Raw genomic sequence first — 13985 nt, forward strand, 5'->3', positions numbered from 1 at the left:
TAGTAGGCTTTAAAGAAACATAGACTCCATTCTCAAGGAATGAGGAACAATGGGTACTTTAGTAATGCAAGAAAATCTTTCCAACCGGGGCATGAGGAAGACCATTTTTACAACAGAGCTACAGGCATACTGCAGGGAGACTTGGAGGCAAGGAAAAGAGTTAGAAGACAACTAACTGCAAGAGCCAGGGACAAAGTTTGTCAAACCTGTGCTCCTTGGACTATTTACCTGGGACATTGTAATTGCTGTCCACAGCAAATGATAAGGTGGTTAAACACAGAAAATGGGAAACACTGTATACTCTGCAACCCTTGAGAATCCATAAGATATATCACTAAAGGCTTTGAGAAATGTTTTACAATAAAGAAATCAATTTTGAGGGGCGCCTGGCTGGGCTAAGTTGGAAGGGCATGCGACTCAATCTCAGGGTCATGAGTTCGAGCTCCATGTCGGGCATAGAGATTACTAAAAATAATAATAATTTTTTAAAAATCAATTTTGACAGAGCAAGGGAATAGAAGAGTCTGAAACAAATCCATGAACATCTATAGGAATAAAGTATGATAAAGGTGGCATTTCAAATGAGAGTGGAAAGGATGAATTAGTCAAACGTGGTGTTATTATGCTGCTTTTGGAAATGCTATTTGTATAGAATAAAAAAAAAAATTGTATACCCATCTCACAAAACAAGATATCGAGATGTAACTGAGGACTTAAATATAAAACAAATACACAAGAAAATAATGGGAAAATGGTTTTTAATTCTAGGGATAATGAAGACTTTTTTTTTTAAAGCATGACATCAAAGCCAGAAGAAAGGGACTACAATATTTGAAGAGAAAACATTATAAAACTTGAGAGACAAGAGAACACTAGAAATATATTTCCAACCTTATGGTAGATAAAGGTTTAATATACATACCATGTAAAAAGATCTTCAATAAGAAAATGGCGATAAACTCAATTTTTTTAACAAAATAAGTAATAAACATGACTGAAAACTTCAGAGAAGAAAATATACATGTGCAAAGATGTCTAATCTCAAAAATAATCACAGGACTACAAATTCAAATGGTATTTCTTAAATTGAATAATTGGTAATAATTAAAAATGTTGCTAACATCTAGTGTGCCAAAGATATAAGAAACCGGTTCTTGTAAACATACGAATAAGTAAAATTGTGCTCTAGTCCTAAGTTCTCCTGTGGTCATCCAGAACTTTGCGACCTCCCTCTTTATGAGCTCCTAGCATGTTTAAAAAAGTAAAAAAACACACCCTAATGTTTATGGCAGCATTATCAACAATAGCCAAATATTGGAAAGAGCCCAAATGTCCACCGATTGATGAATGGATAAAGATGTGGGGTGTGTGTGTGTGTGTGTGTGTGTGTGTGTGTACACCTACATACACATACCCATGCACACAATGGAATATTACTCAACCATAAAAAAGAATGAAATCTTGCCATTTGCAATGATATTGATGGAGCCAGACAATATTATGCGAAGCGAAATAAGTCAGAGAGAGACAAATACCATATGATTTCACTCATACGTGAAATTCAAGGAACAAAACAAATGAACATGGATGGGGGTGTGTATGAAAAAGAGAGTTAAACCAAGAAACAGATTCTAGAGAACAAACTGAAGGTTACTGGAGGGGTTAGGGGGGTGGGGAGAAGGGGGGCATTTTCTGTGAGGAGCACTGGGTGCGATATGCAAGTCATGAAGCACTAAATTCTACACCTGAAACTAATAAAATATTACACTGAATGTTAACTAACTGGAATCCAAATAAAAACCAGGAAAGAAAAAAAAAGTAAAAACAAAAACCACCTGCCCAGACATTCTCAGAATAGACATGAATCTCTTTAACTATGCAGACATTCTAACCAATGATTAAATTCCAGTTCTTGTAACATATCCACAGAAATACTAAGAGAAAGAGACAAAGATTTATGCAAGAGTAGTTGATGCAGTTATGCTTGCTATAGGAAGGAAGAAATAAAGGCAAGAAACCTCAACATTTATGAATAAGCAAGTGATCAAATAAATTCCAGCAACTAGAACAATGGAATACCTTAAAAAGAATAAGCTGGAATGACATGTTTCCATGACATGTGAACAGAGAAAGTGATCTTATTTTTGTTTATGTATACATTTAATGCAAAATACATGTAAACAAGAAGCAAAGAGGAGTTATTTCTGCAGAATTCTGATATATATACAGAGATAGAGAGAAAGAGAGGGAGAGGGTGAGGGAGGGAGAAGAGGGAGACAGAGAAAGTGAGAGCACACATGAGCGCTGACCCTTGAACAACGCAGGGGTTAGGGGTACTAACTCCCTCCCATACAATAAAAAATCCATGTATTTAACAGTTAACTCCCCCAAACTTAACTATGTACATTACAGTAGAACAAGACACCACAGGTCTTCTCATCCTCACCCAAAGTTAGCAAAGTTGGATCCTAGAGTGACGTTCACTACGTGCTTCTCTACCCAAGAGTGCAGAATCTCCTTCCAAGTATAGTCCAGAGAAAGGCAAAGAACCACAGACAGCACCCACCCTGCAGTCCCCTCTGCCACCAAGAATCCTGCCCTGATGTTTTCCTGAATTCCTTATCCCAGGAGGGAGGCAGGTTCTCATTCTGTGGTCCTGGGCCAACTCTGGCCAGTGACTGGCCCTGCCAACCCCCCACCTCTGCCCTGCCTGGCTCCTTCACACCTCTCTCAGTTCAATACCATAGGTAGTGGGATAAGGAGTGCCAGAATCAGGTGATAGCCCTGTTGTCACAGCCTTCCTGCATCCTTCCTCCATCTTCCTTTTGCATCTAGTCATTTGGCAACTTCTACCTTACTTTTTAGTCACAATATAAAATACATATTTATCGGAAAAAAGTCTACGTGTAAGTAATCCCATGCAGTTCAAACCTGGTGTTAAGTAAGGGTCAACTGCATATATACATACGTATACACACATACATACACATTTCTATACTGTTAAAATATTTTGTAACTAGGAAAAATGGTATTTTAATTAGAGAAGAAAATGAAGACCTTTTAAAGGAAACTTTTTTTTTTACACTTTAATTCAGAATTTCCCAAATGATTTAAGACAGAATCTTTCTTTTGAAGGTATACTTCTTAACTTCCTGCAGAAAACAAAATATTGCCATCACTTATTTAGTCATTGCTCTGTCCTAGGAATAAATGTTTGTTGCTAGATCAAGAAATTTTTTCCACTATCAAATATTTTTATGACTTTATGCCAACAAACCTTCAATGTGGAGTCCAAAAGGGACTTGGGCATCTCCCTCTGCTGTACACCAGGCAGAGGGCTCCACATTAGCCAGTACTCTGGATTTGTAGTAACAGTACTGCTCCAGAAAGACATAAATGTGGAATTAAATAAGTCAGACCACAAGGAAATAATTTCTTCAGTAGACACCTAGAGATAAATAGATAAGAGCATATTTGAGAAAAATCCATAAATCAAGTTATGAGGTCTCTCTTTTAGAAGACTTATCTAAAATTAACATGGGTTTAAAGATATTAATTCTAATGTTGCTGATTTTCTGCCACCCGGTCATCTTGGTTAAGTCATTTATCCTGTTTATAATTTTATAAAACGGAGATCTGCCTTTAGAAGGTAAATGAGAAAATACAAGTGAATCAAACAATTATAATGTACCAGCAAAACAGATAAATGAATAAAACATCATTAGAATATTAAGTAATGAACGGTACTTGGGTGGCTCAGTCGGTTGAGCATCTGACTCTTGACTTCGGCTCAGGTAATGATCTCACAGTTCGTGGGTTCAAGCTTTCAATGAACCCACCTCAAGCACTGACAGTGCGAAGCCTGCTTGGGATTCTCTCTCTACCTCCCTCTCTGCCCCTATCCCGCTCTTTCTGTCTCTCTCTCTCAAAATAAACATTAAGTAATGAAGTTGACTATAGTTTGCCACCATTCATATTCAATAGCTATTCTTGGAGGAGAGAGTAAAACACTCTCATGATATATTTTTACATAAACAATAAAAAATAAATATTTTAGCCTCATTTAACTGGAAACCAAATAGAATGATTCTGTGATAAGAGGTGAGAAATACCCAGGTAATTACTGCAAATGACATTCAAAATTTTCCCTTTTGAAAGTTAATTAAGACAAGACTAGAGTTTACAACATGGGATTGCAAAATTTTTATTTTATTTAATTTATTTATTTTTTAAACATTTTTTTTTAAATCTTTACTTATTTTTGAGAGAGACACAGCGTGAGCAGGGGAGGAACAGAGAGAGGAGACACAGAATCCAAAGCAGGCTCCAGGCTCCAAGCTGTCAGCACAGAGCCCGATGCAGGGCTTGAACCCACGAACTGCGAGATCATCACCTGACCTGAGCCGAAGTCAGACACTTAGCCACTCAGGCACCCCGGGATTGCAAAATTAAATAAATAAACCATTCTGCAACCAGTCTGCCACAGAAAGTCTAATTGGCTTATAGTATAAAGAAGGCTTATTTCCCTTTTTGGTTTTGGTTTTTACCTTCTGATGGTGCAGTAAGTACCAAAAGGCTTGAAGCTCTTGTGGAGCAATTGGTGTGTGCTTAAGACAAAATAGGATGTGAGGACTTCTCTCCTGATCTGTCTGGGGTTGCTGATTTTTGCTGGACCTGTTCCAAAAATAAAGAGAAAGAGAGGATGCACTATAGGCTATCAATAAACTGCTAAAAATCTGTTATGTATGGGAAGATGGAACACACAAAACTTACAGTGCATTTACTGAAACACAAAGAAGCAATTCTGCTGGAAAAATACCTAGTAACTTATAGAGGTGGAGTCAAAACAGGCAAAGAATCTTCAAGAAGTTACAGCTTTCCAAAGTGGCAACTGACTTCTCTCTGTTTCAGTAAGACCATTCCCCTTTAAGACAAGTCTATGCTTTGTTTCACACGTAGCATACGTAGAATAACCTAACAACAACAAAAAAATCTCCCCTGAGGAAAATGGCTTACCTTCTTAGGCAAGCTTGTGTCATAAAATCAGCTGTCACTTTGTACTGCCAAAGCAGAGCCAGGTACTCCATTGCAGGCCACAACTGAACACTCCTGGTGAGTTGGATTAAGGAGGTAAAGTCTGGTTGGAACAGGGAGGAAGCTTCATTGTGCTTTTTCTCCAGAAAACCAAGTGAAATTCCTTTGGCTTTTAGTTCTAAACAGTGAGCATTCACAAGATCCTTCAGCTCATCTGGACAAAAAGACACAAGTGATATTACAGAATAATGGTCAGTAGTATAGGCTCAGATTCCCAACCACTAGTTACGTAACTGTGAGCTTAGCCTGAGCTTGAGTTTTATACCTGTGAAATGATATTATTATTACCTGCACAATTCTAATGACAGAATTAAACAGTATATATAAAGTTCAGTTCTATGCCTGACGCTTATTTAACGACAGTTATAGTATACAAAAAAAAAAGGAAAAGAAAAAAGAAACAGAAAAAAAGAAAATCTATGTGAAAAACTTAAAATTTTTTGGCTGCAGAGCAGTAGATACTTTTAGAGCAACTGTTAGCAGGATAACTCTAAAGCAGATTACCTGGGTTGACATCTTCCAGAATATTAGCTCTGAGGACCAGCCCCCACGCCTGCAAGAGACTTTTCTTTAAAGTCCATTTAGAAGCAACCACTTGGAGACGATTAACGTCTTCCCACCATCCGCCTTCCCCAAGGGCAGGCATCCACTCCCTCATGGCAAGTGCTTTGTTAAGTACTTTCAATTGAGAAAAACACTCTACCACCAGCTTGTTCTGAAACAACAAAACCCAGCAGAATCTATTACAGAGGAGAAATGCAGATTTTAGCAGCCTATTCATGTCTCAAAAAATTTTAAATATTTCCACAATTCTTCTAGAAAACATAAGGTTTGTCTATTGTTGCTCTCAGGAGATTTTACAGTAATCAAATTAAAACTCTATCCAGACTTAATACTCTCAAGAATAAACAAAAATGTTAACACTTAACAAATCAATTAAGAGTATTCAGCAAACATTTATGAGTCTAGATGAATGGCAGTTCCCATGTTACAGAACTCCAGATTTGAGCATAAGAGCTCAAATCTTTGTGTTTGCTACATGTTTCCAAGTTGTACCTTAAAAGGAAATGGCCGTCCCAGGAACTTTTGCAACTTCTTTACACCAGTGAAGCCGCCAGTTGGGCTCCCCAAGCAATTCTGAATATGTTCTGAGACAGTCTGAACCTCTTTGTAGTATCTGTAAAGAAGGGAAAAGGCGCAGAGGGATGTAAGAAAAGGGGAAAGTGGTGGATAGTAAGAGACATCATTTAACATTTTGTATTTGATTTCCATTCACCAAAAGGCCATGGGAATAAGCCAAAATAAAGCAAGAAGAAAGTTTCAATTCCAAACCCTCTTCTCTTTATCATCATCAGTACTGTAGATATTGAGTTATTACTCCAAATAGGAGTCTTACTTGTCTTCATGGTTCATTAGGAGTTGAGGGATCTGACGGACCAGATGTTTTAAAACCCAGTGCCAATGAAGGGCGAGCAGGGCCAGGCCTGAGGCATCCACTTTTACTGTGTCAGCTATGGTCCAAAACCGGTCCCGCCACCGCAGGGAATCCAAGATCTAAAAACAGAGCAAACCACGCTCACACAAACCTCTCAGTAAGACACAGATTTCAATTGTTAATCAATACTCAACATACACCCATGAAAGGTGTAGCATTCAGTTGAAATATTTTTAGGGACATTAAAGCAGTCAGAGAAGACAAAGATTCTCCCCCCAAGTACTTAAAGTTCAGAACTATTTCCTTAGGGAAAATGGAATTATTGAGTCACATGGTAAGTGTATATATAGTTTTATTAAAAAACTGCCAACTTTTCTTATAAAGCAGCTGCATTCCAACCAGCAGCACAGGCTAATTCCAGTTGTTCTGTTTCCTTGCCAATACTTGCTACTGTTAGTGATTTTAACTTTAGCCATTTTGGTGCATGGTACCTCACTTACATTTCTTTGATAACTAATGATGTTGGAATTTTTGAAGTTCTTACTGGGCATTCATGTATCTTCTGAGAAGTATCTATTCAAATTATCTTGCTCATTTAAAAAGTTGGGTGGTGTTATTAGTTTGCTTGTATAATTTATGGTATCTATAATCTAGAATTATACTTTTATGTAATTTACATACAAACAAAATACAGCCCAATTTTCAAGTTTCTCCCAGTGTTTTCATTTTCTTAAAGGTATCTATTAAGAAAGTTTTTTGGGGAGACTCTTAAATAGGGAGAACAAATTTAGGGTGGGAGCAAGGGAGAAGAAGGAAATACAAAAGAATATGAAGAAAGGCTCAAGGATATTGTATATGTTCATTATTGTGGTAATGGCTTCCAAGGTGTGTACATGTCAAAACATAAAATTGTACACTTCAAATATATGCTCTTCATGATAGGTCAGTTGTATACTCATTAAGCTTTAAAATATGTATATATATATTTAAAACTGTTAAGAACTAAATTTCTCAAATAATATTGGACATATAACAACATTGTAGTTTATCTCACCCTTAAGAGTCTTAAACATTTGTCTTGGCACAAAAATTAATACAGATACATTTCCTCACCTCCATGACACTGACATCAGACACCATCCCCTGGGAGGACTGTACCCAGAGCAGGATTAGTGCATCACCAAGTTCAAAAAAAGCAGCAAGATTGACCACAATTTCATGGGGCAGGCTGTGATAGCTCTCTGGATCTTAGAGTTGACATAAATAAGAACATTCCATCAGATTTAAATTCATCTCTAGATATTTTCAAACTCAACAGTAATATGAACTTAACTGCATCTCCAGTACGGTCAATTTTGAAAGGTCACAATTGAAAGCAAATTCTTAGCCTACCATTATCATATTAAACATAACTGATCAGGTATGTACACCTATAGATGTTTATAACCTCTTACTGAAAAATGGAAATTATAGAGCATTAATGCATATTTTATACAAGTACTTCTTTAAATATAAAACAAGATGTGTATATATGTGTGAATGGATGAAGAGCACAGACAGGTGAGAAGATACAAATCAATGTACTATTAACAATAACGGCTTCAAAGGCAGACTTCTATCTTTTCAATTAAAAAAAATAAAGGATGAAGAAAGAACCTATAACCAAATACTTAGCAGCATGAACTTTTTGAGCCAACATCTAGATTTCAAACTCTAGCTCTGTTACTTGCTAGAGATGTGACCTTGAGCATCTCTGTGCCTCCCTTTTCTCTTTCACAGCATGGGACCTACACCACATAAGGTTGCTATAAAAAGTAAATGAAATCAAAGACATGTAAAAAGCAGTTAGGTGTTACTACTGAATAAGGGGATGTGTTTAAAATCAGTCCAGCAAATCAAAAGGAAATTAGTGAAATGGCAGCAGCTGCTCAAGGTCTCTTCACTTTAGAGACATTATGTGATCAGATGCATTAACTCAAGAATACAAAAGGGAAACCTCTCACCTTTATGGAATTCAAAGGACATTCTCAAAACACTATTTCTTAACTTTTTGCCACCAACAGAAACCAAATTTGCTTCAGTAAATATCCGTTTTTCCCGGTCAAGATATATGATTGTCCTGAAATGAGATTTAATAACATAATAAATAGTATTGGTTATTGGTGAATACTACTTTGCAATCACATCCTCTACCTGCTGAAATCTTGAGAACATCAATCTCCTTCAACCTGCCATTCCTCTCCAGCCCCTGAAAATTCTGGACTAGAGACATGGAGGTGTAGTGATGACAACTGAGTTGGTGGTAGCACGGGGCAGAAGACAGATGGCCTGGAAAAGCTCCACCTAGGAAGACTGCCAGGCCTCACTCTTGCTCTGCCATGATCTGACAAACTGCACTGTGAACTCTTAAAAGTGGCCATCATAAAATTAATCTCTGGTGTTAGAAGTTACCAGGGAAGGAACAAGGGGAGAGGAGACAAGGGGGCCTTTGAGGTGCTAGTTCACATCACACGCATGAGTTCACTTTGTGAAAATTCATCAAAACCAAATATGCTCATTATTAATAACAGTGTACTTTACTGTAATGCACATTATACCTCATCATAAAATTATTTTTTTTTTTCAACTTTTTTTTTTTTTTTTTTTTTTTTTTTTTTTTTTTATTTATTTTTGGGACAGAGAGAGACAGAGCATGAACGGGGGAGGGGCAGAGAGAGAGGGAGACACAGAATCGGAAACAGGCTCCAGGCTCCGAGCCATCAGCCCAGAGCCTGACGCGGGGCTCGAACTCACGGACCGCGAGATCGTGACCTGGCTGAAGTCGGACGCCCAACCGACTGCGCCACCCAGGCGCCCCTATTTTTAAAAACCTATTACATTAACACTGATGGCTAATTAAAAAAATACTCTGACTCTTGAGAACAAACAGAGGGCTGCTGGAGGGGTTGTGGGAGGGGGGATGGGCTAAATGGGTAAGGGGCATTAAGGAATCTACTCCTGAAATCATTGTTGCACTAACTTGGATGTAAATAAAAAATAAATTATTTAATTAAAAAAAATACTCTGGCCATTACATTAAATGTGAGAAAAGACCGGCTTATATCACAATTAAGTAAATTTATATGTTGAGTGTGTGTGTAAGCATGCAGGGGCTACATATCTCTGCAGCATTTGAGGATGGAAAATGATGTGGACACAACACTGAGGATAGGACCTACGAGAAAATGAGCACGTGAAAATGGGAGGAGCTGCCAAGAATCATGAACAGAAAACAATAGAAACATAACTACCCTATGATAAAGGATTATTTGTAACATAAACACAACATTAAAGTTAAGCTAGTACCTCTTAAAGCATCTTGCTAAATTATTAAGAACTTGCAAAATTTATAGGCATTTTGACATCAGAGTCAGAATTACTTCACTGAGCACGGAGCATGATGTGACAGAGTTTAGAAAAGGCATGATTTGTGAAGCTATGGTGTACAGTGAGGCAAACAGTACCCAGAATAGCAGGCTTCACCTACTTGTTTGCAACAGACTCTAAAAGGGCAAAAAGCTGCTCAGGCTGATCGGTTTGTGGGTCAAAGTCCATCGAATTTCTAATGATGTCCAAAGCCTGTATATTCCACCGGGGGTCCAAAGGGATCACAAATTCATCTGGTTTAAGAAACAAAAAAACGAAATTTTGGAATTAAACTCCTTGCCTAGCAAATTTCAGTTGAAGATTTTTCTTGGTCCTAATTTGATCACATTGAGTCCTGATGGGGAAGACAAAGAACAGGAAAATGTTGGTTTCAGCCCATAATACTAGAAAAGTAAGGTTCAACTGCTTCTACACTATTTCCTTTCTAAATGCAAAATTTCTACTAATCCTGAAAATTCATTCTGCTTTAGGACGAAGGTAGTTCCTGTTACAACATAAACATTATGACCAATACATTCACCTGCTCAGGTCCCACAGTGGGTCAGAAAAGAATCCATGAGCTTAATCACCCAATCTGTGCTCATTAACCGCAAAAAAACTAACTTACATGGTGGAAAAATGAATGAATATATTTCTCATTGTTTGCTTTCAGTAAGAAAAACAACTCAAGATTATTTCGCTTAAAAGCCAAAAACCATTTCTTTACAATAACAGAATATGGTGTTTGCTGCTACCTCACACTTCTTTGGCTTAAACTTGACACTTCTTTTGTAAAGCAGCAGTGCTCAGATCTGACCCCTTTCCAGAGGTTGTGAGAACCCAGGGAAGGGAGGTAAGACAAAACAACGGTAACATTACGTTGAAGATGGCTAGGTAGGTCAGTGGAGCACAAGGTTTAACGGTATCCACCATACGGTAGACTAACAAATGCCTACTGTGAACAGCAAAGTACATGAAAGAGGGAGCACATGTTCCAAAGTCCAGGAAGACTACACAATCCAGAGCTACACATTTGAAAAGGAAGACAAAGGCATACCTAGTATGTTCCAATAATGGGCAAATGATATCTGCTGAAAAGGGAACCTGCTATTCTACTCTGGAACTGTGTTCCCAATAACCAAAAATCCCACATACTTGGGAAGCCATGATTTAGTTCAGCCACAACATGACCACTACGGTAGTTTTCCCTGTTTGTTTTCTTCCCAACATTTACCTTGTTAACCTTTAGCGTAGATAAGGTAATTGGTTTAGCACAAAAGCATCATATTTTCTTCTAAACCAAATGGCAATGGTATGTTTTGGTCAGAATCAAATGAAGATGGGGTGGGAAATTAAAAGCCTGGTTCTGTCAAAACGTCCCTAATTTCCTTATTCTTTTTAAGAGAGAGAAAGACATGCGCACGCGTGCAGCAGGGGCAGAGAGAGGGAGAGAGAATCCCAAGCAGGCCCCTGCACTGTCAGCGCAGAGCCCGATGCTGGTCTTGAACCCACGAACTTCAAGATCATGACCTGAACTGAAACCAAGAGTCGGATGCTTAACTGACTGAGCCACCCAGGTGCCCCTAATTCCCGTATTTTTCAAACACAGGCAATGAGTATGAATGATGGGTCCCAAATGAACAAGCCAATTGTGGCTGAGTTGGGACCAGAGACCAGTCTTCCACTCCTGTGTTCTACCTTCTATGCTTGTATATCATCATCCTCTTTCAAAGACTAAAGGATACAATGGATAGTTTCTAACAAAGAAGAGGAATTTGCATCTGGATACTTTGAGTCTTCTAAATATTACTGTTATCACAGTGGTAGTTCCGTCAGGTCTTTTTCCATGAACTCAATGGAGCAATTTCCTAAACTATGCTGAGAACTCAAAATCAAATCTCGTGCAGTACCTGTTATATTTGGTTGTAATATTTTGATGACATTACTGACCCCAGCTGAGAGAGAATTTGAGTAAAAATTCCTAAGTGATGCAGCACTGGCTTCCAAATGAATCTGTATTGATTCTGTGGAGGAAGGAGAAGCAAATGTTAATATCTAAAGTAGGGCTGTCCAGGTAAACTTTTTGCGATGATGGAAAGAAACATCCTATAGTTGCACTGTCAGAGTAGCCACTAGTCACACGTTAGTAAGCACTTGAAATGTGGTCAGTACAACTAAGGACTGGATTAAAAAAATTTTTTTTTAATGTTTATTTATTTTTGAGAAAGAAAGAGCATGAGCAGGGGAGGGGCAGAGAGAGGGAGACATAGAATCTGAAGCAGGCTCCAGGCTCTGAGTTGTCAACATAGAGCCTGACATGGGGCTCAAACCCATGAACAGAGATCATGACCTGAGCTGAAGTCAGATGCTTAACCAAATGAGCCACCCAGGCACCCCAAAGGACCGGATTTTAGATTTTATTTCATTTTAATTAACTCATATTTACATTTTAGTAGCCATCTGTGGCTAGTAGCTCTCATATAGGACAATGCAGATAAGAATTTATAAATTCTCTATACATTTGTAGACAGATCACATATACCATACAATATATACATCTTCTGGCTAATTTCTCATGGATAGAAAGGTTCATATAAACTCAGTTACTTTAGGCAACAAGCTGTATCAACAAATTCCATGGTCTGTACTTTGCAACCCATGCAATGTTGTTACTGTTGGATTTTTCCTCTTAAAATGAAAGAAGTACAAAGAAATTAAGCATGAAAAATTAGAGCACTGGAATGAAAACACTAGTCTCTTATGCACTTTTAGGGGAAATGAATTGACCAAAAGCAACCTTTCCCAGACAGTAATGTTGTGCAGCAATAGTACAGAAGCATGTTCAAAAAATAAATAGTAACATAATATAATACATTTTCTTTTTGGATTTGATAGGTGGAAAGATACTGAAATGAATTACATGGGAGCAAAGTTTCTCTTAGGACACATCTAAGAGCAGATATGTTCCTTAATTTTTTAACAGTTATACAAACAGAAATACCAGGTCACAAATTTCTTGCTAGGAGATCTTCCAGATATAATTTTAACAGTGTCCTCACAGAATAACACAGCTGCTGAGGCACAAAAATAGGGTAGGGGTAAATATATTCACTTATTACATATACAAAGTAAGCTTTTTGACTCACCAAGCCCCTGTGGTATATTCTTGGCTAAATGATAAAGCCATTTAACTCTGAGCACCCAATCTTGATTGGTTGCTCTTTCTATAAGCAATTTAACAGCCATGGCCAGAACATCTGGTTCATCAATCCAGGAAGTAGCCACTTCGATTGAACTGAATTTCAAGCTCTCAGGGTTAGAGGACTGCATAATTTTCTCCAAGTCTGGTAAGGTAAGAGGCTGAATCCTGAAATTAATTAGAACAGCAAGGCAAAGTCAGTACTAGAATGAACTTACATTTTATATTTCAAAGAACTAGGTAAATAACTTTGCAAACAATGGATCAAAGAGGTAATGGGGAAAAGATTAAGTCCCCTTCAAAGGAGGACAAGTAAAACATTATGAAGTGAATAATAAATAGGAAGGAATATTGCAACGAACAAGGAAACTATGACAGCTGGGTGATAAATGACCACACAACATTCTGGTCAGACATGCTTTGTCATGACCATTATCATTAAAAAAAAAAAAAAAAAAAAAAAAAAAGCCAAGATGCCAGAGAGATACAACCTCAAGGCTCCACTAACCTGGCCCAGCTGCTGGTTTTCATGCTCATCCTGTTAAGGCAATATACTAAGACTTGTCCATCACTTCGGACTCTAGAGAGGTGAGAATCTTCTGTAGCAAAGATTGCTGAGGGCAGAGAATCTGGCCACAGGCCCATGGCAAGGATGGAGTTACCCCAGGTTTCATGGGCTCGTAGAGAAAAAATATGTTTCTCCAGTAAAGACTGCACAAGCTGGTAGGAGATAAAAACACGTGGTATACAAGCAACAACATGTAAGTGCTAATACCAAAAACTAGCAGAGTAATAATAGTTTTCCAGGCCCCGGTAGTTGTTGTCATATTGTAACATACACATCCTTCAATT

The 13985-nt window shown here is 37.9% G+C and overlaps 1 protein-coding gene across 1 annotated transcript in view; it reads right to left on the reverse strand.

Moving 5' to 3' along the window:
* Window positions 1–13985, reverse strand: part of MDN1 (midasin AAA ATPase 1) — a 173798-nt gene that overhangs the window by 51482 nt on the left and 108331 nt on the right. Inside the window, exons 48-59 of the mRNA XM_042939361.1 lie at window positions 13642–13853; window positions 13081–13301; window positions 11845–11958; window positions 10056–10188; window positions 8533–8648; window positions 7643–7776; window positions 6491–6648; window positions 6151–6271; window positions 5599–5809; window positions 5017–5248; window positions 4548–4674; window positions 3278–3448 (exon numbers count right to left, since the gene is read on the reverse strand). Coding sequence (XP_042795295.1) covers window positions 3278–3448; window positions 4548–4674; window positions 5017–5248; window positions 5599–5809; window positions 6151–6271; window positions 6491–6648; window positions 7643–7776; window positions 8533–8648; window positions 10056–10188; window positions 11845–11958; window positions 13081–13301; window positions 13642–13853 — 1950 coding nt within the window. The remainder of the gene's footprint in view (window positions 1–3277; window positions 3449–4547; window positions 4675–5016; window positions 5249–5598; window positions 5810–6150; window positions 6272–6490; window positions 6649–7642; window positions 7777–8532; window positions 8649–10055; window positions 10189–11844; window positions 11959–13080; window positions 13302–13641; window positions 13854–13985) is intronic.

This window comes from Panthera leo, chromosome B2 (genome assembly GCF_018350215.1).
Source record: "Panthera leo isolate Ple1 chromosome B2, P.leo_Ple1_pat1.1, whole genome shotgun sequence".
Lineage (NCBI taxonomy): Eukaryota > Metazoa > Chordata > Mammalia > Carnivora > Felidae > Panthera > Panthera leo.